Genomic DNA, 26929 nt, shown 5'->3' on the forward strand with positions numbered 1-26929 from the left:
GATATCCTATTAGACATCATTGGATGTGTGTTTTGGCTAAGGAAAAATGGCAAAGGCTAAGGCAAAGGCAAAGGCATAAAAATGAAAAAAGGAATTTTTGGCACATTTATTTATGAAAATAAAGAAAATTAGGAGAAAAGTAAGGTGAAAAGTCACAGGTTGCATGTGAGGAGGAAATTGAAGGAAAATAATGGAAAATGAAGAAAATATAGCCCTCATTAATAAAAAGGCTTCTGAGGATCAGTTAGTAACCCTTTGTCGGTTAAAGTTTGGAGTTCTCTCGTTATTCTCTCTCTCTCTCTCACTCTCGTCACTTAGAGTTTTTTTGGAGCACTCTAGTTTGGAGAAAAGGAAAGGGAAAGAAAGGAAAGGAAAGGAAGGCAAGCAAGGAATAAGGAAAGGAAAGCAGGATCAAGTAGTTCCAGCAGGAATACTTCCAGGTAACCTTTTGCATGTGTGATTTCCTAGGTGGTGTGGACATGCATGGCTTTGCATATTGGTGTATGGTTCTCTTGTTATCGGTGTCATGGTTTTGTTGGGTTATTGTTACACATCATTTTGTCATTGTCCCTTATCAGCTATTGTTTGCAAGCAGTACCTTCCCCGCCATAGGTCAATTATGTGGCTATTGTTCTGTCTCCACATCTGTTGATGATCACACAGATGGTATAGTACATTATGTACTGGGTGCATTGGAACCCGATCTGTCTTTGGTTCCAAATGACATGTATTCTTCCCAGAGCGTGGTTCTTCCATCTCGTGAATACCTCTTGGGAGCCATGTTCTCGTATGGTCCATGATCATATTAACAAGGATAGTTCTTGGTCTTGTGTCAACCTCGTTAAAAAATGAAAGAAAATGTCTAAGCATAGTTCCTTATCTTGTGTCAAGCTCGTTAAAAAATGAAACAAGGGTTTTGAGGATAGTTCTTTTACTGTGTCAACCTCGTTAAAAAGTAAAACCACTCTCATTTCCAAATCGAATCTTTGATTAACATCTCGTAAAATCCTAGTCGAGTCTTTCCTAGATCTTGAAAGTGAACCTTCATTCCATCCACCTAGCTAAATGAAATGAAGCTTGAGGGGCATGCACCTTGATTGAGTCATTATGCTGGGGGCATGAAAACTTATAGAAAGCATAGATTTTCATTTCAATCTTGTGTAAACATGAAACCGAATCCAAGCAGAGTTCTCCATGGTTCAAGATTGTATAAAAATTAACCCATGCCCAATTTACATGTCGTGATTATCATTTTTATCGGCTAATTTCTACTAGATGAGCCTTGGTTGTTTCATTCCATCACCACCATCCCTTTGGCTGATCATATGCTTTCACTTGGTTGTTTCTCCTTTCCTGAGGGACCATAGCGATGAGTGGTTTTATTAGCCAGCCCCTTGACTATTACATGTTTTGAGCAGTTCCACCATTGCCGGAACTAGTTGATACCCTTTATACCACTCGTTCCTTTAGGATGAGTCACCTTTAAGCTCTTTTATGACTTGTAAAAAATGAAAAGATTTCCGAGTATTTTTCCATTTTTAACTTGTTAAAGAGAATAAAAATGAGGGTTCCGCTTTCAAGCTCTTTTTTGACCCTTTAAACACGAAAAGATTGTCGAGCTCTTGTTGTTTTGAACTCGTTAACAAATGCGAAACATCATGTGCCCAATATACGTTTACCCCTTTTTCGGGCTAGGATGCATTATTTATGAAAAAGGTACTCCTTGAATAAAATGGTCAAGCAGTTCTCTCAAGTATCGTTTTCTACCTTTTCGGGCTCGAGAGACACAAATGTACGAAAAGGGACCGAGAGACTCCCTTCCGATACCTTAGAGCTTGCATGCCCTAATGGAAAGTTCTTCGCACTCGATGACAAGTTCACATCATTGGCTTTCAATCGAGTGATTTCATGGGTGTTCGACTTCAGTTCCTCTATTCACATTCCATGGATTGTGTTGCTAGTACCTTGAGGACCATTGTCATTATTGGTGGTTTCTCTCGCGCTTGTTAACGGTTCACATCATTGGCTGGTAATCAAGCAATTTTCTAGCGTGTTCGACGTCAACACATCTATTCACATGTTAGAATTTGTACTTTGATCGAGTCATGCTGGAGCACAAGACCCTAGGCTTAGATTACAAAAATTCTAGATTGCGAGACAATGTGAGATGATTATGTTGATATGCATGTCTCTCTCAGATGGATGGTTGTGACCATACCATGAGTTATCATATTTGATCCTTCTCATTATTGGATGGCTACAACCATACCTTGGTTTCGACATGATCCTCTTTATCGAATGGATGTGCCCATGCTTGGATCCATTTACATGATCATTCTCTGGATGGCTGCGTCCATACCATGATTCATGTATCATTTGACAGATTTTTCAGTTATGTATATGTATATGTACTTGCTTGCAGGTTTTCTGACGACAAATTCCGGTTCCCCACATTGATTCATAAATCATTTCATCCCTCACTCTAGTTTGGCCTTCATACTTTAGGGGGCATCTGTTACACAACATTTTGTCACTATCCTTGTACTCCCTGTTCCGTGATCCTGGAGGACTTCTACAGTGAACCCTACATTCTTTCCCTTCATGAAGAAACTCACATTGTGTCCCTCTTCATGAGCAAAACAATTCCCTTTTGCACCATTTCCCCAAAATCTTATGTTTTTCCCAGTTTACAACACTGGCGCTAATGACCTTTGTCCTCCTCGCGTCGATATGCAGGGATTAACACTGTCCCTAGCACCGACCAGAGTGACTAAGCTTTTTTCCAGTCGTGCCGATCCTATTTTGGAAGGTTTTTTAAATAAGGAGCTGAAGCTTCCAACTCTAGAAGCTTTGTAACAGAAGTCTAGTAAATGGTTGAGCCGAATGGAGTCGAGACTGTCAGTTTGGGCTCCTTTCCCCTAGAAGGATGGAACTACCTCAAGAGATAAGACCTTCTCCCATGAGAATAGGAACCATCTCCCGTCCATTCATGCTATATAAACCTCCCTTTTTCCCAAGCACAAGCTACTGTTAATGTTGGTGTGCTAGTGCTAATTAAGTTTAGAGTAAACAACAAGCTATTCAAAGTTATAGCTCTCTAGTTGTGTGTGAGGGAGAAGTGTGAATTTGGTTTAGTGTGAATCTTAAAGGAAAGCGCCTTAAAACTATCATTGTTGAGCCCATCATGGAATGCTAACGGAAGTGTGTGGGAACCTAGTTTTGTCAGAGGAGAACAACAACGTCAAGATAATGGTTGCAGTCTCTTCTTGATTAAATATATATGCAACTATCGTTTGATTTCCTACATAATGTGTCATCTCACATGTTTATGGATTAATCTTTCTTGACTTGTTAAGTAGGTTGAATTACAATTTGTCTATTATCACGGTTGTTTTTTGTTGTTGTTTACTTGTTTTAGGCATTCGAAGAAGGAAACGGGAAATAGCTGGAGCGAGCAAGCAAGGTCATCACCAAATGGGATAAGCGTACTAAGAGGTAGGCCCTCTTAATTGGTTCTAACTTAAGGAAATATTCCATAGAATGTCTCGGTTGTGGCTAGACCCACTACCGGGCTAGGGGAATTGTTTGTGTCTGCACTCATAATTTTACTTCACCACAATTATGACAATGGATTTTCGCCTAGCCTAGCCTTTTTACGAAGGCCATTATATGTTAGGATGTTATTTCAGTTTTCTAGCTTTCGAATTATTGGATGGATTTCAGAATACGAGGCGGAGGTGGCCCCAAGGTTCATTCTCAAAGGCCTAGGAATCATGTGATCGGTTTTGACAGATACACGCTAAAGCCTTAGGGAATGGTCTCAGTTTAGGGCCTAGTGATCTAGGTTTGGATTGCAGTAAAGCTTGAGAGAAATGAAGACGGAAAATTCCTCAAGGATAGTGATGGATTCCGGATGAAATTCCAAATTCTGTTCGATTGTGATCGGAGCACCAGTTTTGGTGTTATCACAGTTTGATGAGGGAGGAGGTGGTTTAACCTTTGGATTCCTTTAGTTATTCATGGATTGGTTGTTCTATTAGATCCAACATTCGTGCTTAGAATATGGCACGGGGGTGACTGGATAAAAGAGAGATTTGGTTCAGCCATGTTTATGGTCGGCTGGTACGTGGAAGTCCCGTACCTGGTTAGATTTGCCTATGAATAATAAAGCTAAGTTCTCTTACTTTTGAACTGATTTAAATGTGGATATAATGGTTGTCATATCTCTGATATTTATATGGTTTTATGTTGGTTATAAGCCTGGTTAAATGATTGGTTTATGTAATGGTTATTTCATATATTTACTTGTAATTGTTAAATGGATGGATGCAAGACCTAATTGATGATGTAGTAGTTCAATGGAGAAGGAGGTGATCCTTTTGGTTATGTTTCATAAGTTGTTTCAGTCATTTATGCTCTGTCTTGTATCCTAGACCTGTAGGTTTCATTGATGCCAAATGTTTGACAGAATGTCAGTCTTGGTTGGGGATACTCATACCTTGTCCTGAGGGTGACTTTTTATTAATCAACATTTTTATCATGTTTTTAATGAATTCTAGAAGTTACAACAAGTTCTAGGTAGAGGCTAGGATTCTAGGCTTTAAAAGCGGCTTAAATCCTATGGTCCTTGGCATAGAACTAATATTTTTGGTCCACATTCACTAGCAGGCATGCTTGTGAGAGAGACTTTGGGTTTCTTGTTGCTCCCTTTCCCATATCATGACAGTGACTATGGCCTAAGAGCTGCAAAATAGCAGTGGGAACCAAGGACAAATTGTCTGAGTGGCTGAGTTGTCTCATGAGGCTTTTGTTGATGATGTTGGATGATTATATGTGATGTTCCATCGATTCCACTTCCTTAAGGTGACATAGGAGGTCGAATCTGATCATAGTAGCATCTCTCCTCATGTTTACCCTGGTTGCCATGGTTACTTTAGGTAGAAGTCAGAGGAGGTGTTACACTCTTTGTATTGCAAATCTAACAAATTATATCTTCCCAGGGAGCCTTAGGAGCCGACCACCACCCAGTTTCACTTGGAAGCTCATGAGAATTAGTTCTTATCTTAGCAATATTCATTTTTTTCTTAAATTTGGTCAAAATAGAAAGATAATTTTGATTATCAAGGGTGGTATTGATCATCTCCTTATAATATCTTGGCTTCCTTTTACCCTCCAGCTCCTTATCATCCCATATATTATCCTTAAATTTGGAGGTGACAATATATTTGACACTATCCTTGGTTCCCAGGATGATCTCCTCATTTACCCCCCAATGGTTAAGCCAAGACTGGGCATCATTATACCACCCACGGTTGAGGCGGATGTGGGGGTTTGACTAAAGTTTGAAGAAATTTCAGGAAGCCTCTTGGATTCCATGTTGTAATTCTTCTTCTTATACATTCGATACTTAAACATAGCCCTGCTTTCCATGGGGGAGAGGCCAACTTCGATTAGGAGGATAAGATAGGGGGTATTTCCCTTGATCTTGAGATTTTAGGCTATGAATTCCTTTTGAATCATCTCAATATTTCTCCATGATTCTCTAGATATAATGCAACCCCAAAATTCACATCCATATAAGACAATAGGGGTGACGAGGGTCTCAAGGAGAGCCATTTTTTATTCCAAATGCAAAGATCAGTTGCCTTACAATTTTTTTCAAGCTCATAATAAGCTTCCCAACCTTGAATAACCCTTTTCGCAATGTTGTAATTCTAGTTGAGCTGATGAGGGATGCCAATACCCAAATATTTATAAAAAGAGACTTGTTTTAAGCAATTCTTATAATAGACGAAATTACCAAGGGTGAAATTTTTATCTTTAATTATCATGACTTTATTCTTTTCAGTATTAACCATCATACCCATCTTGGAGCAGTAGTCATGAAGATTCTTAAGTTTCATGTATAGATCCTCGTGTCTTCTTGCAAGACGAATGATATCATTGGCATAAAGGAGAAGATTAATGATAGTACTAGCAAGTTCGGTGCCCTTGCACCCTACAATTTCCAAACACTCATCTAGTTTACTGATGTAAATGCAAAAAAGGGTCGGGGATAGGCAACACCCTTGCTTAACCCCGATATTGCATTTAATATCTTTAGACCACCCTTTCTTAGTCTTAAGCTTGGCAACAACCGTCTCGTAGAGGTGAATCATAGTGATCCTCAACTTAGGAGGAGACATTATCTCATCAAGTCTTTTCCAAATCTTATCCAAAGGAACAATGTCAATGGATTTTCTAAAGTCCACAAAGCAACATAAGATATTAGCTTTACTATTGCGAAATTCCTCAGCAATGATCCTGAGAGTGACAAGATGGTCGATAGTTGAGTGATATCTCCTAAAACCAAATTTCCCTTTAGCTCTTTTACCATGGATTTCAAGCCAACGAATAATCTTCTTTTCCAAAAGGAGCCCATAAATTTTGGCTAAGATGTGGCTAACCATAATGGTCCTATAATTAGAGGGAATAGTTTGTCCATATTTTCAAAGATAGGCACAATAATGCTTTGCGTCCAAGGATTAGGGAAGCCATGCTTTATAGCCATTGAGAAGCTTGTGGAGATGGGGAATGAGGATAGATCTTCCCATTTTAAAGATCTCAACTTGGTATCCTTCAAAATTTTAGCTTTCCCATTAGCGAGCTTATTAATCCTAGACTCAATGTCTTCAAGAGAAAATGTATCTTCCTTAATAGGAGTGTTAACAATGGTGTCCATGGTGTCCGAGGAGTCTTACAACTTCTTAAGATAGATGTCCCACTTCTCTAAGGGGATCAAATGATTATATTTTGATTTACAAACAAGAAAATTCTACCAAAATTTTTTGGGTGCAACTTTACAAAGGTGAAGAAGATGCTCTTGTCTCTTATTAATATATGACCGCTTCTTCTTTTTTATGACAGCTTTATATATACTAATATTTCAGATATTTACAGTTTTGCTAGGAGAATCTCTAATTGTTTTCCTGGCACTTTTATAGTCTTTTTCATACAAAGGGTTGGAAGTTCTATTAATCTACTTATACGAAAACTCAGTAGATAACTTGTTAATGGTAGTAGTAAAATTGTAATAAATTTGATCAATATTGTTATTATAAGTCAAGGATCCTAAATCCCTCTTTAACTCCTTTAGGAAAATGTCTATATTACTCCAATCGAAACGAGTGTGTCTTTGGATTTCACTAGTTTCTTGCATGTGGCTAGTATGCATGACACAAGACCGTGGTCAGAGTCAGGCTCGTACTCATTAAGAATATCAAAGTTGGTAATACATTTAAGGACATGGTTTTCCGAAATTTCATAATCCACGACACTACTCTCCAGCCCATGGAAACAGATCATCTAGTCGGAGGTGTTGAAAATGGAAAAAAGAAATGCTAAAAATAGCATTTCTATAAATAGCATTTTAGGATATACTTCAACTTTGTTGGAAATAACAAAAAATAGAAATGCTAAAAATAGCATTACTATAAATAGAATTTCGGGTTAGATTCCAATTTTAATTAGTCCCTGAATTAAAATTCGAATTTAGTCTCACTAGCTGTTTGAAAAATAATTAATTAATTCATCTTGAGTTAATTAGTTGGTGAAAATCAAACATGAAGTCTTTGTGAAGACATGCAACAATTATCCCTTTGATTGAGGAATTTATCCCTTAATTAAGGAGATCAGGATGAGTTGTACTTTGAGTTGTAATTAGTTAGCTCAATTAATTGAGTTAAGTCCAATTAGATTAGTTCCAACAGTTTGTGGAACTGATTGTGAGTTCAGTTAGTCAATGCATGCATGCATGCAACTAGTGTACTTCATATAACTGACTATGCTCTCATAAATAACTCATGCATGTCAGTTCAGAGAAAGACCCAGTTGAGATTAAAGGAAGGGACAATGTATTATCAGTTGGAGGAATTTTCTTATATAGGAAACTCATCCATGAAGAAGGAATTATGTCCTTCAGGTTTGTGCAGTTATTTTTGAGCCAAGTGAGTAGTGTGAGGTGGGAATTCACACAAGTGGAAGCACTGGACCCCAGGAAAAATTGTGCAAGGAAATAGGAGGCTTGGAGGGCAGAGGAGAAGCTTTTTGAGAAGCCTTTGGCTGTCTGTGAGCAGCAGAGGGATTGCAGAGAGAGCAAGATAGATTGTGAGCTGATTCTTTTTGTAATACTGAACATATTTCCACTTGTATGATAATACAGAGATTAGGGTTTTAGGCTGAGGCTTTCCCCAGGTTATTATTCTATGTTTCATGTGTGATTGAATCTTCTTCTCTGTTATATGTGTTCTATTTGATCTTGCTCAAAATCGATTAAGCTTCCGCAAGTTTGTTTGTAGAAGTAGATCAAGTATTTTACTTTAGGTACATTGCATTATCAGGTGATCTACAGTGAGAATTTCTACATGGTATCAGAGAAAAGGTGATCAAAGTGAAGAACAATATACAAGAAGGGAGAAGTTCGAAGTTTTAGGTTCCTGAATATAGAAATCGATTCCTTATCACATCTCAATTTCACCAATGGCGTTCAACGGTTTAAGACTCGAGTATGCCCTTGATGGCAGCTCAAATTATATAGCCTCAGAGGATCGCATGGAAGCAATATTAGAGGATACTAGTCTAAAGGACTTCATTGATCAAGAAGTCCCCAAGCCGACTGATGCTACAGAATTGGCGGAATGGAAGAAATGTGGGGCTAGAGCAAGGAGAATCCTTCTGGAAGGAGTTCAAGACCACATAGTCTCGAGTCTCCATGGGAAGGATACACTATTTTGATGTGGAAAACATTGAAAGATCTATATCAGAATAGCAGTGATCAGAAGAAGCTAGCGCTGAAAAACAAGCTTCGAAAAATCAAGTGTGAAAAGGGAGACGTGATCTATACATATCTGAACAAGCTCACCACTTGCATGGATGAGCCTGGAAGTGTAGGGATCACGATAGCCAATGATGACATGGTGAGTCTTGCGCTCCTCGGTCTTCCTAAGAGCTGGCATAGCTACCAAGACTCGGTAAATGGAAGAGAAAAACTACCAGATTGGGAATGACTTTGGTCGGATCTGATGTAGGAGGAGATAAGAAGAAGCACCAGAGATGGTTCTTCATCCAAGGAGGATGAAGAAAATTGTGCCTTAGTGAGTAAGGCGAAGAAATGGAAGGAGAAGGATTCTCATCCCAAATCGAGTTCTTCCCATGGTGGGAAGAAGTTTGACAAATCGAAAGTGTGATGCTTTCATTGTCATGAGGTGGGCCATTTTGCTACAAATTGTCCACTGAAGAAATCCAAGATGGGATCCAAGGAAGGATCTGAAGGTGAGGCATTGGCCTCACATTTCGAGTTAGATTTCACCCTCTTCGCATGCATGGTTTCATCCATGGTGGGATGTGGTTAGTTTCTTGACAGTGGAGCTTCTTTCCACATGACCAGCGATAAGAGTTTATTCAGTACCTTGGAGGAGAAATATCTCCAAATACTCATAGCGAAGGGTAATAATGAAAAGTATAGTGCCTCAGGTGTAGGCACGATTGTTTTTCAGAGGGAGCATGGAGCTTGCATTACCTTGACCGATGTCAAGTATGTACTAGGACTGAGGAAAAGTTTGGTGTCGATTGCAATGCTGGAAGACAAAGGCTATGATGTAGTCTTCAGTAAGGGAAAGGTTTTCCTTCGACACATCACCACGAGAAAGATGAAACAGATTGGTGTGCTAGCCAAGAACCTGTATGCACTTGAGGTGCAAGATGCATGCAAAGCCTTGAGGAGCAAGGAAAATGTTAGAGACTTGGTAGTTGAGAGGGAGAGTAAATTACCTCTTAACATGCAGTGCCAGAAGAAGTCTCAGACAATTGTGGAGGAGCCACAATTGGTCAAGCAGCTTCAGGAGGCTGTGGAGCAGCCACAACTGGAGAAGCCGAGAGGAGATCGCGTGGAGGAGACCTCTAGTAGAGGGAAATTTCGAACCAAGTGGGTAGAGGGATCACATGCAGCCATACCTCCAGGTGTGAGGTGGGGCAATGTGAAGTGATAGTCCCAAGAAGGCTGAAATAGGGGCAGGATCCTTGAGGTACCCAACCTTTTTGATTAGACCTTTGCTACGGGATCCCCGACGAGGAGTAGCAGGACTAGCTGAGTGGGTAGAGACATATGCAGATGGAGCGACAGAGGGAGCTTCAGCATCAGAGGGTGTTTCTAGCCCAATAGGGAGGTCAGTTGGGAGATCAGTTACTTACTTCTCAATAACTAAGTTGCAGTGCAACATTAGGTAGCATGATGCAACATGATGAGAGGAGATGCAGTGTAGATGCAGTGCTAGGAGATAGGACCAGCATCAGCACGGATGCAGGATGAGGAATCAGTGTGATTGATGCAGTCAGAGATCAAAGTGACAGAGGCTAGAGTAGTCAGATATTGAAGGGCACAGAGGTGCAGAGTTTTTTAGTCGACAGAGGCAATAGCAGTTAGAGACTTTGATGACAGAGGTATCATTCTGATTCAGGTTGGATATTTTTTGTGTTTCTAGAGTTGTTGGAGCAACAACACTTGAGAGAATTGTTGCATGCAGAACATTCCAAAGGTTTAGGATCGGGTTTGAGTTGAATGCCTTTCTTATTGAGAGGGAGTGTTGAAAATGGCAATAAGAAATGCTAAAAATAGCATTGCTATAAATAGCATTTTACGATATACTCCAACTCTGTTGGAAATAACAAAAAATAGAAATGCTAAAAATAACATTGCTATAAATAGAATTTCGGGAAAGATTCCAATTTTAATTAGTCCTTGAGTTAAAATTGAGAATTAAAATTCGAATTTAGTCTCGCTAGCTATTTGAAAAATAATTAATTATTTCATCTTGAGTTAATTAGTTGGTGAAAATCAAACATGAAGTCTTTGTGAAGACATGCAACAGTTATCCCTTTGATTGAGGAAGTTATCCCTTAATTAAGGAGATCAGGATGAGTTGTACTTTGAGTTGTAATTAGTTAGCTCAATTAACTGAGTTAAGTCCATTTAGATTAGTTCCAACATTTTGTGGAACTGATTGTGAGTTCAGTTAGTCAATGCATGCATGCATGCAACTAGTGTACTTCAGATAATTGAATATTCTCTCATAAATAACTCATGCATGTCAGTTCATAGAAAGACCTAGTTGAGATTAAAGGAAGGGACAAAGTACTATCAGTTGGAGGAATTTTCCTATATAGGAAACTCATCCATGCAGAAGGAATTATCTCCTTCAAGTTTGTGCAATTATTTCTGAGCCAAGTGAGCAGTGTGAGGTGGGAATTCACACAAGTAGAAGCACTGGACCCTAGGAAAAACTATACAAGGAAATAGGAGGCTTGGAGGGTAGACGAGAAGGTTTCTAAGAAGCCTTTGACTGTCTATGAGTAGCAGAGGGATTGTAGAGAGAGAAAGATAGCTTGTGAGCTGATTCTTTTTGTAATACTAAACATATTTCCACTTGTATGATAATACAAAGATTGGGGTTTTAGGTTGAGGCTTTCCCCGAGTTATTCTTCTGTGTTTCATGTGTGATTGAATCTTCTTCTCTATTACATTTGTTCTATTTGATCTTGCTTGTAATCGATTAAGCTTCCGCAAGTTTGTTTGTAGAAGTAGATCAAGTATTTTGCTTTAGTTACATTGCATTATCAGGTGATCTACAGTGAGAATTTCTACAGGAGGAAGGCCACTTGTTAATACCACTACAGATAATCAGGTCTTGGGAACTACAAATCTTGAGGAGCTTGGTTCCAAATAAGTTTTTGGTTTTGTCTTCATAGTTACTCTTGAATCTATTAGTTAATTCATCATCTTCATCAAGCCAAAAGAGGACAGGGTTAGAGTGGTTACTTAACATAATAACTTGGTTGGTAGCAGTTCTAGCAATGAAGTCCCCAAGAAAAAGGATATTATTTTCATTCCTTAGGTTGTGGATGTATTTTTCTAAGGTAATGAAAGGGTAGTTCCTATCTAAGTTTCTTTTCTTATAGGAGATAGAGTTTATAGGAGCGAAATATCATATCACAAGAAAAATCCTATTGGTGGTAAAATTTGATATCTCGATCCAAATGTACTTATTGAAGGGGTCAATATTATGAAGTTGGATGTGAGAAGAAACAATCTTATTAATATAACAAGATATACCACCAAGACCTCTCCAAGAGAATTTATTATTCCAAGGAGACCAAAGAATGAATCTGTCAAGGTGAGGAACCCTAGATTCGTCATGCTCCCAAGTTTCAACTAGAAAAAGAAGGTCAATATTGCTCGGGATCCAACTTAAAATAGGAACTTTACACCATGAAAAACCACAACAGTTCCAAAAGAGGATCTTGCGTGATCCTAGTCCCTATTTATCACTCATATTTTGGACTCTATCTCAAATAATAACTTTCCTATTCCTTATGATAGCCCATTTCCCCCTTTTCTTGCGTCCTTACCTTTTGGACTTCTTTCATGAGTTCAACTTAGTCTTTTGGAATAAGATATTCATTTATAAAGATTTTGGTTCCCTTTAGGCTTGGGGATTACCTGAGTATATCTAATTTATGGTCATTACAACTTACCTTAATACAGATTAGTCTGTGTTTATGCTCAAGTAACTTTCCTACCCATATTGCTTCCATGATATAAGTTGTTTGAATTTGAGATTTTGTTTTTAATTGTTCTTTTACTATTTCTAATGTGTCATCATTATTTTGTTCTTATATACCAACAATTATAAGGTGTAAGTCTATTTTATGGCGCTCATGGTCGAGTTCAATCAATTTGTTAATTTCCTCTTTTATGGGTTTAATATCTAATTTACTCTCTGTGTTATTTAGGGTTGAGTTATTATTTAGTTGTTCTTTTAGAATTTTAATCTCGCTTTTCAAGGCATCATTTTCTTCAATCATTGATTGTTTACTATGTTCTATTTCTTGAATCCTACCTTTCATTCCTTGGAGTTCATTCTCAAGTGAGATTATTTTATTTTCTAGCGATTTGTGATTGTTGTCAAGCAGTGTCATTAATTTTATTTTAAATTGGTTTTCTCTTTCTTCTCTTCATCTGTCTAAAGATTCAATGTACTCATAAAGGTTCTCTATGGTAATTTTACTTGGTCTCCCTTTGTTAGAGGAGGGTTTAGAAATGTGAGAAGAAATACTCATAATTTAAACAAGAAAAACTTAACAAAAGAAGGTACGAGGGAATGTATGCACATGTCGGAGTTGTAATGAGCGTCTGCAAACCGAGTATTTATATCCACCATAGAGTATATGTTATTAGACAAGAGCCTCCATTGCAGAGTAGATGTTAATCGTCGAGAGCCCCAGAGAAGTAACACTGCAGAGATATTGTAATATGTGAACCGAGAGTATTAATATGCGCGAGCCTCAGAGAGTATCACCATAGAGATGTGTTTATATCCCCGAACCACAAAGTATTAGTGGCCTCAGAGATATTGTAATATGCGAGTGCCTCAGAGTATCACCGAAGAGTAATCTGCAAACTGATTGTTTATATATGCGAACCACAGAGGTATTATTTATATATTGATATATATATATATATATATATATATATATATGAATTAATGGTAATATATATGTGAAACACAAAGGTATAATAATATGGCAAATCACCGGACCTTATTTTATATATATATATATATATATATATAATTTATTGCATTTGATATTTTTTGTTTTATTTTTTTTAAACTATTTAAAATCTCATTTATGTGAAAAATATAATATAATGAATTAATATTTAAAAATGAAATGCACTTTTTAAATTTATATAAAAAATATATTTTTCTAGATAATAAAATTACAATTTTTTATAAATATAAATATAAATTAATATTTTTATATTAGATATATTATTTCATATTTTAAACTTTATTTAAATAATTCTTTTAAAATTTATATAATTATTTAGATATATTATAAAAGAGAAAATATCATTCATTAAAAAATATTTTGCACATCTATTTTGTTCTTAATAAAAAATAATAATATTTTATAACCAAGACACTTAATTGTAGATTCGGCCAAACATTCCTAATGTGATTCTACTCAAAATATTTTAAATATTCAAAATATAAATCACAAAAAAACCTAAATTTAAATGTAAAAAACTATATAAAAAATATAAAACCACTATCAATAATAGTCTTAATCTTTTCTAGTATTTTAAAAATAACAATGCGGTTTTCTATGAGTAAACTTGAAATAAAACCTCAAACTATTAAATTTATATAGTATTGAATATTCAAACTATTTGAAAACACTTCACATTCAAAAATATAATTAAATCATAAAAATATTAATATCTAATCAACAATCATGAAACCAGATTGTAACGAAAAAGAACAACCTCGTTAGAGTACGCCCCCACGGTAAGGCAAGGGCTAACCAGCCATATATTGAGTCATAAATGCCTTTGCCAGATGCCATCCCCAGTTTGCACCACATACATAGCTGGCAAGGGCATTTATGACTCAATATATGGCTGGTTAGCCCTTGCAAGGGCTAACCAGCCATATATTGAGTCATAAATGCCCTTGCCAGCTATGTATGTGGTGCAAACTGGGGATGGCATACATATCCATAGGCATCGGACTCCGGCGGCCACCTCGCGTTTCCGATGACCCACGCGGGACCCACCCCGTCTCGTTCAATAACATAATTCTGAGAACTATTTTCGCGCGCCACCATAACTCTGCAACCAGAACCCGTTTGCTCTGCAACCCAGTGCCCGCAGGACTGAATCGCTGCGCGCCACCGAAACTCTGCAACCAGAACCCGTTTGCTCTGCAACCCAGTGCCCGCCGGACTGAGCTCTGTTACCTCCTGGTAAATTCCTGCACCGTCTCTGCAAATGACAAATCGTGGTTTTAAACATTCATTTTGTTTTAAATCTGTTTTAAAGACTGCTAAAACCCTCGCATTCTCTCAACATTCTGTAATTATAAATCTCTGTGTTCGCTTAAGGAGTTCGATTCGCATTTTCATATTAACCAAGGGTATTGCATTTCATATTAACCAACGGTTTGGCTGGATTGATCGACTGTGTAGAAACCCATACACAATTATTGCTCTATTAATCTACAGGAAAATCTTCACATCGTGAATAGAAAATCGTTGAAACAAAAGGGTAATGAAAGCTCCGCTGCTATCGAGTAGTTTATGTGAATGATCCGCATTAAAATGGGTCACAAAACCATAGATTATAATCATGCAGAGCCAAACTTGTAGCTGAAGGAGATAAAGAATAAGAAGAATGGCCAAATCCTTCTAGTCTCAGATAAACTTGTAGTGTAAGATAACATATGCATTACATAGTAGCAGCAGCTGATTGTTACCTTTCATCAATTATGCATGCTTGGTTGCATAGGGTATCCCATCTGAGGCACACCTAAAGAAGAAACGGGAATTATATGCCCAGGCGAATGACCACCAATACCTTTCTGAGAATATGGACCTAGTGAATGGGGAGATAGCATCATATGGTTGCCCCCTGTTGGAGATCCCATAGAATTTACCATGGTTGCTCCTCCCAGTGATGACGGATACATCATATTTGAAGAGCGACTAACAGCAGAAGGATTATGAGAATTTGTAATAGTAGAAGATTGCTGCAGATGAGGCTGCTTCATTTCTGCCCCATTTACACTTGTTATATCATGTATGCTAGACCTTTTCTTCTCCTTGTTCCCAGAACTAAGCCTGAGGAAATACTTTTGGGCGTGGCTTGCAACTTGAGTAGGTGTCCGTGAGACCACAAAGTTTCTTGATATGCTTCTCCAATCACCTTTGCCATATTTATTCAATCCCATCAAGAAGAGTCTGCACCATACAAAGATGCAACAAATTAACTTCAATCCTTTTCTGCAGTACAAATCAAGATGTAACAATTCTTTTTTTTTTTTTTTTTTTTATATAATCGTATAATTGCACCAAGAGAAGCAAGACACTCTACAGCCCAGGGTGGAGGAGATCTATGTCATGTCTAACACTAATAAAACCAAAAACAGAGATACCTATTTTTTTAATTACAATAATTTAAAAAAATTAGAAGTTTAAATTACAAAATAAATAAACAAAAAAAAACTGGCAAATATTTAATTTGCAATATTTAGACAACTACTAGAAACTAGCATAGACCCATCTGAACCTTGGGTCTATTAAGCATCAAGAGAGATAAAAAATGGAGAGGTGCAAACCCCAATATTTATTAAATAGTACATGGTGGTGCAAGAAGATTGAGATTTGTACGTCTGGTTTTTTAAATCCCTGCTGGGATTTCATAGGTTTGGGTTTAAGATGGATCTATTCTAGTTGTAGTTGGGGTTTAGTACAAGGAGGATGGAAATCAAAGGGATTAAAATTACTAGATAGCAAATGCTTTTTACAGCTGACTATACATTTCAGTTGAATATGAAACTGTTTCTTTTCCGGTCCAAATGAGAGACACTAAAGAGTTTTTCCTGCACACTAAACCTATTTATATATTCAATAGCTCATCTGATCTGTCATGACGATAGAGGGAAGCATCAATATATATTCAATAACCCATCTGATCCGGTTATGATATTATAGGAAAGCTTCAACCTCAATCTGTAAACGATGAGTCAGGTTTGGTTTCCCAGTCTCCATACAGCAGTCAAGAGTTTGGGCTTTGTGGAGAATAAGACTTTTCAGACACAAAATAAGAATTATTAACAAAGGCAAATAATCCATTCTCATCTAGGATAATCCAAAACTCTCATGTAATGATTTAGCTAAAGCAAACTGCCTTCAAGGCACTTAATTACAATTTTGTACGATTGGTTGAGTATCCTGGTTTTTCATGTTGGTCTGGAAGTAAGAGGGACACTGTAAGCTGAAACCTCTCATATCAGAAGATAGGAAACCTTGTCCTTTCAAGAAATTATGAATATCTCATATCAGAAGATAGGAAACCTTGTCCATATTATGAATATCTCATATCAGAAGATAGGAAACCTTGTCCTTTCAAGAAATTATATTTCAAAAATTGCTTTAATAATCCCCAGATTTGACTCACAGGCTATGTATCTATGAAAGTGATTTTATTGTTCAAACTTTATTGGGCATTTTCCATCATTATCCAAAACAGAGCATAACCTTAAAGGTACATACATATAAGGAGGGAGTTAGAAAATCTTCATTTCTTTGGGTACCCCTAGTTCCTAGGGCTAAAAGAGAAGCTCCCCTAGTGGTGATTAAATTCACCCTGAAGACTGGGAAGACAAACTGAGGTGACAGTGGTTTGTCTTCCATGTTGCCTTTGATTTGTTCTAATAAAGACTTTGCTTATTGAGCATGACAAATCAAGCAGTAACTATGCTCATTAATGGATTTGATCCAAAAAAATTTAAACCTGCATAAGGAAAGGCTTCCCTTTATCCCTTTTCTCGTCTTGCTAATAACAGAGCATGGAAGCAGTGCTATTAGGGAAGCTAAAAGGAAAGGTATAATCACATGAAACAAAATTGGTGGGGCAGTTTCCTTAACACCCCTATTATTTGTAGATGATATTTGTTCTCTAATAGTTTGTTGAGGGAAGCAAGTAGACTATAGGAAATTCTAGATACCTATGGGGCTGCTACAAGCAAGGAGGTAAATGTGCAAAAATTTTCAATTTTGATTTAATGTTTTGGAGTAGGAAGTAAAGATTAGTCTATTGAGATTCTTTCCCTATAAGATGCCAAACTTTAATGTAAAATTCTGCTAAATCGTAAAGGGTATGGGAACAAGCACTAGGGTTGACTATTAGAAATAATTGAAGGCAAAATTATAATTGGTATAATAGCTGGTTGTCCATAGGGGGAAGGCTAATTTTAGTCAAGTTTGTTTTGGAGGCTATCCTGGTATTTTAGCAATCTTTGGTATTTATTCCAAAAGAAATCCTTGAGAAAATACAGAAACTATGTTTTAAATTTCTATGGTCTAGGAAGAAGGAAATTTGAGAGCATGCCATTGATAGTGTGACTAGTTATAACAAGGCCAAAGAAGGAGGGTGATTAGGGCTTAAAAAATATTCACTTTTTTGATGCATCATTGACAGCTAGAAGTTTGTGAAATGTCATGTCTAGAGAAGGTTTGTGGAGGCAAATTCTAGAACAAAGGTATATAATCCCAAGGTCTACGATAGATTGGATTATAAGTCGAAGAAAAGAAACAGTTTAAAGAATGGGCCCATCCATTCGAAAGCATTGGTTAAGACTTTTGATGTAATATGCAATCATTTGGCTTAGAAAGTTGGAAATGGTAAGCAAATTAAAGTTGCTGCAAACTCTAGAATGGGGTTATGGTGATGGGTTAAGTCTACTAGATGAATTCTTCTTCTACGGCAAAGGGGTATTTATACCCTAAAGCAAACTGCCTTCTAATTTATATGTAATCAAAATTGGCCAATCAGATCCGTGGATCAAGTTGGCCAATCAAATCCTTCTAGTCTCAGATCTGTGGATCAAGTTGGCCAATCAAAATTGCATGCAGTGAATATGATTTTGCAAACTTAGTAGAAAATCCATGACTCCTAATTCTTGTTGTGGCTGCCCTGGTTGAAGCTGTTGGTTCCAGCATGTGATAGTCGATGTTAATTTCAAGTATAAATGATAAATCAAACAGTAGTAAATGACATTTAATCAGGATTGTTCATGATGAGTTCAATCCTACGAGCAGGAGAAATTATTACAATCTTTATAGTTTAATCATTATTAAATAACTAACTAGCTGAACAAAGGACAGGAACTCTGTGAAGGGATTGGTGTATTGAAAGACAGTTTGAAGGAGAGATGAAGTTGAACAGTAAAAGTGCATCAATATCCTTATAAATTTCTATATACAAACTGTATGCTCTTTTCTATTTCACTGCAATAAATTAGAGGTTTCCATTAACTCTGAACTGGACTTTCATCTAGTCACTTTTGATTTAACTTATAGCGATTTTGGTTATGAGCACTTTTTGGATCACTATCCTTGAAATGATTTGAAAGACAGTTTGAAGGAGAGATGAAGCTGAACAGTAAAAGTGCATCAATATCCTTATAAATTTCTATATACAAACTGTATGCTCTTTTCTATTACACTGCAATAAATTAGAGGTTTCCATTAACATTTTTTAATAATAATAAGTTCTGGCTACTTAATGCGGATCATTCACAAGGCTGTGTAAGCATTCTTGAATTATGAGACTAGTAACAGAAAAAGGAAAAATGGTTACTTCAAGTTAAACTGATATATGGATAACCACAATTACATACACAATATTAGCAAGTGGATGTGCAACACCAGCTTGTAGACACATGAAGCTACTCCCCTAGGGACTTGTATAAATGATTATTTTTGGCCTCGACTGCTATATGATTTTTTTGGCCTGGACTCTTAGGAGTGAACATTCACCCTTGATTGTTTGTCCGAATCTACTAGAACTTAACATTTAGGCCCGCAAGTCACCAAACTAGTGCTCTGAGCATTGATCCCTGAGATTGTTTACTCTTATTTCATAAGATCACACTATTTACAATTGCTCAGATCCCTGAGATTGTTTACTCTGATTTCATAAGATCTACAGTACACTTGTTCCTTTTGGATAATGCTTGTATTTTGATTATTTATTTTTGGTTATAAATTTTGAGCTGACAAAGAGTATATATATATAATTGGCTCGTTTTGTTATATAAGGCCATGGCGGGTATGCGATTGCATAACAACGTGTTTTTTCTTTTTTGTTACAGCTGAAGCTCCTCCTGGTGCTTTGTTATTGCGTGAGGAGATCAAGGATCAACAGACCTTGGCTCAATCTACAGTTGCAACAGTTGCTCAATCTACAGGACTAGTATCTCTGTCTCAATCTACTGGGTTACCTGTTCCTCTATCTATGAGTTCACAGTCAGCCAACAATATAAATTTTCAAACGCCTTTGCAAGGAGTCAAACAGAGTGAGTTGAAATCAGCTTCATCAATTGCTAAATCCAGTGAAGTCAATCTGGCAGGTGCAAAATTTACCTCAGATGTATCCCAGTCAAAATTGCTTGAGATTGTCTCTAGAAGTAACCGACTTATGCAATGGGCATCTGCCAAACCAGCTGAACATGTGCAACCTGTTTCAAGTGTCCAGACGACAACTTCTGGCAGCACTGGTTTTGATAGAAGGTTGGATGGTAATTCCAATTGTGTGGCCAAGGAACCATATGGTGATACAAAACTATTAGGCATTTCTAGTAGTGTTCCTCAATTTATTCAACAGCAGGCACCCATGGACATGCCTCTGTATATGCGTTCACAGCTGAGCTGGATGCATCCTCAGAATCTGTCATCTCATGCCACTTCTCAGGGAGGTGTAAACTCGATGTTAGAATTGCCAAATTCAACCACACAGAGTCCTTTTAATTGCAGGCAGATACCAATGGGAGCTGATACATCCCAATCTCAAAAACAACTATGGAAGTCTTTACCTTCAAAACAGCCTTCTCAACAGACATCTGAATTTTCAAATTCGATTCCACCAGATTTGAATGTAGAAAAACAGTCTCCAAGGTCTCCAGTTAGGCAGTCTTCTGGAATGCTGGTTGATTCACAGCCTGATTTGGCCCTCCAGCTTTGATTTATTGAGCATTTAAAAGGTTGACAGGGAACATAATTCCTTTTAGAACCTGATTCAGTGAGAAATTATGTGTGAATCTCTTGGGACAGTTTTGAATAACTTGAACTTCTTAGTGGTTGGTGAAATTTGTTGGCTAGTTAGGGCATTGAAACTGGTTTCCTTCTATTTGTATGTTTAACTATGCTTGTGGTTCCTTCGCAGGCAAACCAACTTGGTCTTTGTAATATCAAAAGCTCTGCATTTTTGCGACCATTGAAATAGTTCTGTTAATATTATTAAGGGAAAAATTCATGAACTCTTTTAATTATTTCAAATTCTGAGTTTTTCTTGTTTTCATTAATTATACACATTTCCCACTTGGTCCTGAACTTTGGCTGCTGATGACCTGTGATTCTCCAAGCAAGTTTCTAGGAGTACTGCACTGTTTCTAGTCTATTCTGTCAGCATTGTCGTCAAATCTATATCAAACCTCTTTTTCCATCCATATTTTCGGGCCTTAAAAGATTTCCATAGCTTCCCTAGGTGTTTCTTTTGTACCAAAATCTGTGGGATGAATCAAGATAGTGCTACATATCCTTGCTTGGTCCCTTGGCACAGTGTTTTTGTGAGGGAACATAATTCCTTTTAGAACCTGATTCAGTGAGAAATTATGTGTGAATCTCTTGGGACAGTTTTGAATAACTTGAACTTCTTAGTGGTTGGTGAAATTTGTTGGCAATGCTTTATGCTAACTTGTTGTCTGCACTTGCACCATTTGCCTTTAAGAAGTGTGGATTGATAATCACTGCAATGGAGCAAAGTTACATTGGTTGGTGGGAAAGGAATTACCTGATTCGGTGAACATATAATTTCAATTAAACAGTGGTTAAACAATCGATTATGATAATCACTGCAATGGATGCTCCATTGCAAATTATTTTAACCTTCATTTTATAGATTTTATTGCTGATCTCTTTGATCGTATTGTCAGTATGTAATTGAAATTACTGTGTATGGTGCATTTTTTTCTATGTTTCTGCATGTTTAAGATTATAAAAGGAAGAATGATATACCATATCAATCATAAACCCGCTTTCAGTTGAAGCAAGAATATTTATGATCAACTGCTACTTAATTTAAACCAGTGAAAATATCAAAAAGAATTGCTTTAAGAGAAACAGGACATCATTAAATATGCACGCATTGCACCTTTATGCACTTACAGTCTTACACACTGCATCAATCTGAAATATGACGGATCGTGTGTGGGAAGAGAATTCTACAAGTCAAGGGTAAAAACCATTGCATCAATAAATATGTATTCCCTGAAAGGATAAAATAATGACAACACAAATATGTACATCTTGAAAGGGTAAACTGATGATATGCTGCTTGACTAACAAGAACATGATCAAGCAAAATGGATTCACTGCATGCAATTTTGATTGGCCAACTTGATCCACAGATCTGAGACTAGAAGGATTTGATTGGCCAACTTGATCCACGGATCTGATTGGCCAATTTTGATTACATATAAATTAGAAGGCAGTTTGCTTTAGCTTGAAATACAGAAGAAAAATAGTTTTGTTCGTATCACTTACCTATCAAAGCATGTAACTAAACAAGATTAATACCAACAGAATTAAGGAGAAAACTTCTAGCTACTTGGGCAATGCCATCCAGCACATCAATAATATAATTGCAAGAGCTTCTAATTGATGATGCAAAAGAAGTGAGGAAGCTAAAAATTAAAGCCCAGCTAAAGCAGCTCAGCCTCAAAAAGAACCCAAACCCCATTATTTCATTCTTTGTCATTCTCAGCCTTTGGTGGCATGAATGGCTAATATTATTACTTTCAGTGTTGTGGCCTATTAGTTAGAACCATTACTAACAATTGTACACATTACAATTATGCATTTCTACAATGTCTGCAAATCAACCAATCCCTTCACAGAGTTCCTGTCCTTTGTTCAGCTAGTTAGTTATTTAATAATGATTAAACTATAAAGATTGTAATAATTTCTCCTGCTCATAGGATTGCACTCATCATGAACAATCCTGATTAAATGTCATTTACTACTGTTTGATTTATCATTTATACTTGAAATTAACATCGACTATCACATGCTGGAACCAACAGCTTCAACCAGGGCAGCCACAACAAGAATTAGGAGTCATGGATTTTCTACTAAGTTTGCAAAATCATATTCACTGCATGCAATTTTGATTGGCCAACTTGATCCACAGATCTGAGACTAGAAGGATTTGATTGGCCAACTTGATCCGCGGATCTGATTGGCCAATTTTGATTACATATAAATTAGAAGGCAGTTTGCTTTAGCTTGAAATACAGAAGAAAAATAGTTTTGTTCGTATCACTTACCTATCAAAGCATGTAACTAAACAAGATTAATACCAACAGAATTAAGGAGAAAACTTCTAGCTACTTGGGCAATGCCATCCAGCACATCAATAATATTATTGCAAGAGCTTCTAATTGATGATGCAAAAGAAGTGAGGAAGCTAAAAATTAAAGCCCAGCTAAAGCAGCTCAGCCTCAAAAAGAACCCAAACCCCATTATTTCATTCTTTGTCATTCTCAGCCTTTGGTGGCATGAATGGCTAATATTATTACTTTCAGTGTTGTGGCCTATTAGTTAGAACCATTACTAACAATTGTACACATTACAATTATGCATTTCTACAATGTCTGCAAATCAACCAATCCCTTCACAGAGTTCCTGTCCTTTGTTCAGCTAGTTAGTTATTTAATAATGATTAAACTATAAAGATTGTAATAATTTCTCCTGCTCATAGGGTTGCACTTAGAATAAAATAAGTAACAAAAGGGGCCTGGTTATGTGCTTTTGATTCACTTTTACTGCACTCTGGGTTCACTACCTAGAGCCTAAGACAAAACATAACCTTTAGCACATTGAGTAGGTTACTGTTTGGTGAGCTCGATGTAATTACAATTTTACCCTAGCCCTGCTTGGCGTTTAGATTACTTCTACACCCAGCTGCATACACGCCATTTGTGGTGGTTTCAAGATCACCCAACATTAAATTCTATGGCATGTGAAACTCTGCTCTAAATTCATGTTGCCTGTATACATCTTGCTCCTGCATATCCAACGTTTTTGGGTGAAACTCTGCTGCTGAACTGGATTCATGAATCATGAGGCAGCAAAGTTTTTGAAGTTCCTGTAGCTTATAATCTGATTCTGCATACTTCCAAAAGAAGCAAGGAGAATAACTCCCTTTTACAATATTTTCACATGAACTATGCAATTCATGCAGAATATTAGAGCCATGAAACAGCAATATGAATGGTACCCTAATGAGGATTCAAAAAGCCTACTGCTGAAATTACTGAAATTCCCCATCGTTGTCTGTTACAAAAAAATGCTGAATTAAACATACAACCTGGATTCTTCATTTCATCTCCATGGCATAGATTGAATATTATAGTGCAGAATAATGATGGGCAACCACCACAGGAGAGTTGGATTGCTGAAAGCTAGGCTCTGTTACAGCGTTCATAAGGGTTTGATACTTGTAAAAAGTGGCCCATAACCTATCCACAAGGGACCTTAACCTGTCTCAAGGTTGCAGGTAGTAAGTAGTCCAAGCTTTTTTGTTAGGTGGGGTATAGATGCTAGGTAGCAGTCCAACTTTATGGTGATGATGGAGGCTGGCCATTCAGTATTAAGGAAGTATTTATACAACAATCATAAACAATGCATCATCTCTTGATAAGTGGTGGTGGATGGTAGCAAGCATTTAAAAAATATACTGATGATATAGAATGAAAGTTATCTGAAACCACTTATATTTTGAAGCCAGAAGTAAATTTATCTGATTTTCTGGTTGCAAGGTCAAAGAATCATCAAGCAAACCCATGACCAACAGAATAGCTTTGCAATTTCTGGTAAATAGTTAAATATATTTCTAATGTAATATAGAATTCGCATCTCAATATGGCCGAGCCAGATTTAGAGGGCAAAAAATTCAACAAAACGGATTGAAAATTAGGTTAAAAAATTGTTTGCATTGTTGATTGAGTACAACATTTTTTTCGTCAAGGGTATCTCAGGCACCTGATTACAGTAGTATTTTTTCTGGATTACAACTACCCATTAAGGGTGAGATTAGAGCAGACATTACTATAGCCAAAATGGCTAAACCTCTCATCAAAAAACGGAGCACCTTCATTCATCACGCTGCTGCAACAGTCTCTTTCTGCGCTTGAAAGTTGCCCTTGTTTGAATTCTCATGGCGATTAGAAGACGAAACCTGACCTCCTTTCTTCAGGCCAGTGACGCCTGCAGCGCTTTTCTCTTTGCGCTCATCCATGGTTATCTGCTGTTGCCGGCATTCCACGCTGCAAAATGCAGTATCACCTCTGCACAGAAACGAGAAATCAGATATTTATTTGATCAAATCAAGCCAGATTGAATTAAACGAAACCCAGACAATCGATAGGTTAATTTTTTCTGGATTACAACTACCCATTAAGGGTGAGATTAGAGCAGACATTACTATAGCCAAAATGGCTAAACCTCTCATCAAAAAACGGAGCACCTTCATTCATCACGTTGCTGCAACAGTCTCTTTCTGCGCTTGAAAGTTGCCCTTGTTTGAATTCTCATGGCGATTAGAAGACGAAACCTGACCTCCTTTCTTCAGGCCAGTGACGCCTGCAGCGCTTTTCTCTTTGCGCTCATCCATGGTTATCTGCTGTTGCCGGCATTCCACGCTGCAAAATGCAGTATCACCTCTGCACAGAAACGAGAAATCAGATATTTATTTGATCAAATCAAGCCAGATCGAATTAAACGAAACCCAGACAATCGATAGGTTAATTTACCTGTACATGTAAATGTCCCGGCCATCGATCAGACGCCGTTTGCAGAGATGACAAGCGTCTAGAAAATGGGCGGGCTCTACGGGTTTATTAGTACAACAGTAACTTCTTCTAATTCCAGGGCCCATAGGAAAAACAGGGGAATCTGGAATTTGTTCGGATTCGATAGCAAAATCTGCAGATCCAAGTTGTGACATGCTTGCTGTGCGATTCATACGCTTGCCTAGCATTCTCTTCCCCACAATATTCCTCACACCCAGATCGCGCCAAGCTTGGAGCTCGGCGAGGCAATTGAATGAATGAAAACCTAAGAATCAATGTGTTACTTGTGCTACCTAATGGCAAGGGATGCAGCGGATGGTGGCCGCGGATGCGCATAGCAGGCGTAGAGCACGTTGCAGAGGATATGCAGAGCAGGATGCACCGGTTGTTAGCAGCGGATGCGCAGAGCAGGTTGCAGAGGAATCCACGTTCGAAAATGAATTTTAATGAAATGGGCGCGAGGGAAGAGTTTCATTTGAAAATGGGTCCCGTGCGCTGCCGTGGATGCCGGGAACGGAGGGACGGGGCTGGCGGGCCCTTGTTGGTGGGTCCCGCGTGGGTCATCGGAAACGCGAGGTGGCCGCCGGAGTCCGATGCCTATGGATATGTATGCCATCCCCAGTTTGCACCACATACATAGCTAGCAAGGGCATTTATGACTCAATATATGGCTGGTTAACCCTTGCCCCACGGTAATGGGAGCGGTTCCAGTCCCGACGATAACTCGTTTGGCTTCCGTGACCGTGCGTGATATCACCATCCCATTATTGGCTTCTCTGAATTTTCGATTCGTGCCCCCACACACACCTTTAAAATTAAAATAAATACGGAAAGCATTCACCCATTAGTAGCCTTTGGAATAGAAAAGGATATTCAAATTAGTAATTGCATTATTAAATTTGAAAATAAAATTTAAAATTAAAATAATTATTGATAAATGATAGTTAAAATATTTCTGTATTGAAGTTTCTGTGATCTATAATGAATTAAACAAAGTTTTTCGGTAGAAATCGTATGAGAGAATTTTTTGGCTGACGCGTTTTGAACCAACAAGTGTGGTTCATCATCAAGACAGCCAAAAAATTCTCTCATGTGATTTCTACTGAAAGACTTTGTTTAGTTAAAATATTATTAATTTTTTTCCACATGTTAATTTTAATATTTAGCTATTTTTTTTTATATTATAAATTTAAAAATATTAAAAATAAATGCAAAAAAAAGTCCCAAAAATATTTTGGATGGACATATTTGGAATCTTTACAATATATAATAAATTTATGATGAATATCAATTCTTCATAATATATCTTAGCTTTGAAGAATAACATTTATATTAATTTCATAGGAATCAAATAACATTTAAAAATACATTAAATATGAAGAAATTAAATTCTATATTTATCAAAAAAAATTATAGGAAAA

At 37.3% G+C, this 26929-nt stretch overlaps 3 protein-coding genes across 3 annotated transcripts; 1 reads left to right on the top strand and 2 right to left on the bottom strand.

Annotated features, from left to right (window-relative positions):
• Positions 1-14538: 14538 nt before the first annotated feature.
• LOC149261581 (uncharacterized) lies at positions 14539-20872 on the top strand. The gene is made up of 2 exons (XM_089422389.1): positions 14539-14841; positions 19752-20872. The coding sequence occupies exon 2, from the start codon at positions 19895-19897 to the stop codon at positions 20618-20620; it is 726 nt and encodes a 241-aa protein (XP_089278515.1). The 5' UTR covers positions 14539-14841; positions 19752-19894; the 3' UTR covers positions 20621-20872.
• LOC149261582 (uncharacterized) lies at positions 14848-15920 on the bottom strand (the record flags this gene model as incomplete). Its single annotated transcript, XM_089369775.1, has 1 exon — positions 14848-15920. A coding segment is annotated over one exon (564 nt), but the record flags the coding sequence as incomplete, so codon positions are not given.
• Positions 20873-24623: 3751 nt separating the features above from the next.
• LOC149261583 (uncharacterized) lies at positions 24624-25830 on the bottom strand. The gene is made up of 3 exons (XM_089382010.1): positions 25470-25830; positions 25184-25379; positions 24624-25004 (listed from the first exon to the last, which is right to left on the bottom strand). Exons 1-2 carry the CDS (start codon positions 25694-25696, stop codon positions 25193-25195), a joined length of 414 nt encoding a protein of 137 aa, XP_089238136.1. The 5' UTR covers positions 25697-25830; the 3' UTR covers positions 24624-25004; positions 25184-25192.
• Positions 25831-26929: the final 1099 nt, after the last annotated feature.

Source organism: Pinus tabuliformis, chromosome 6 (assembly GCF_031772625.1).
Source record: "Pinus tabuliformis cultivar Carrire ecotype Pingquan chromosome 6, CPIR1, whole genome shotgun sequence".
NCBI lineage: Eukaryota > Viridiplantae > Streptophyta > Pinopsida > Pinales > Pinaceae > Pinus > Pinus tabuliformis.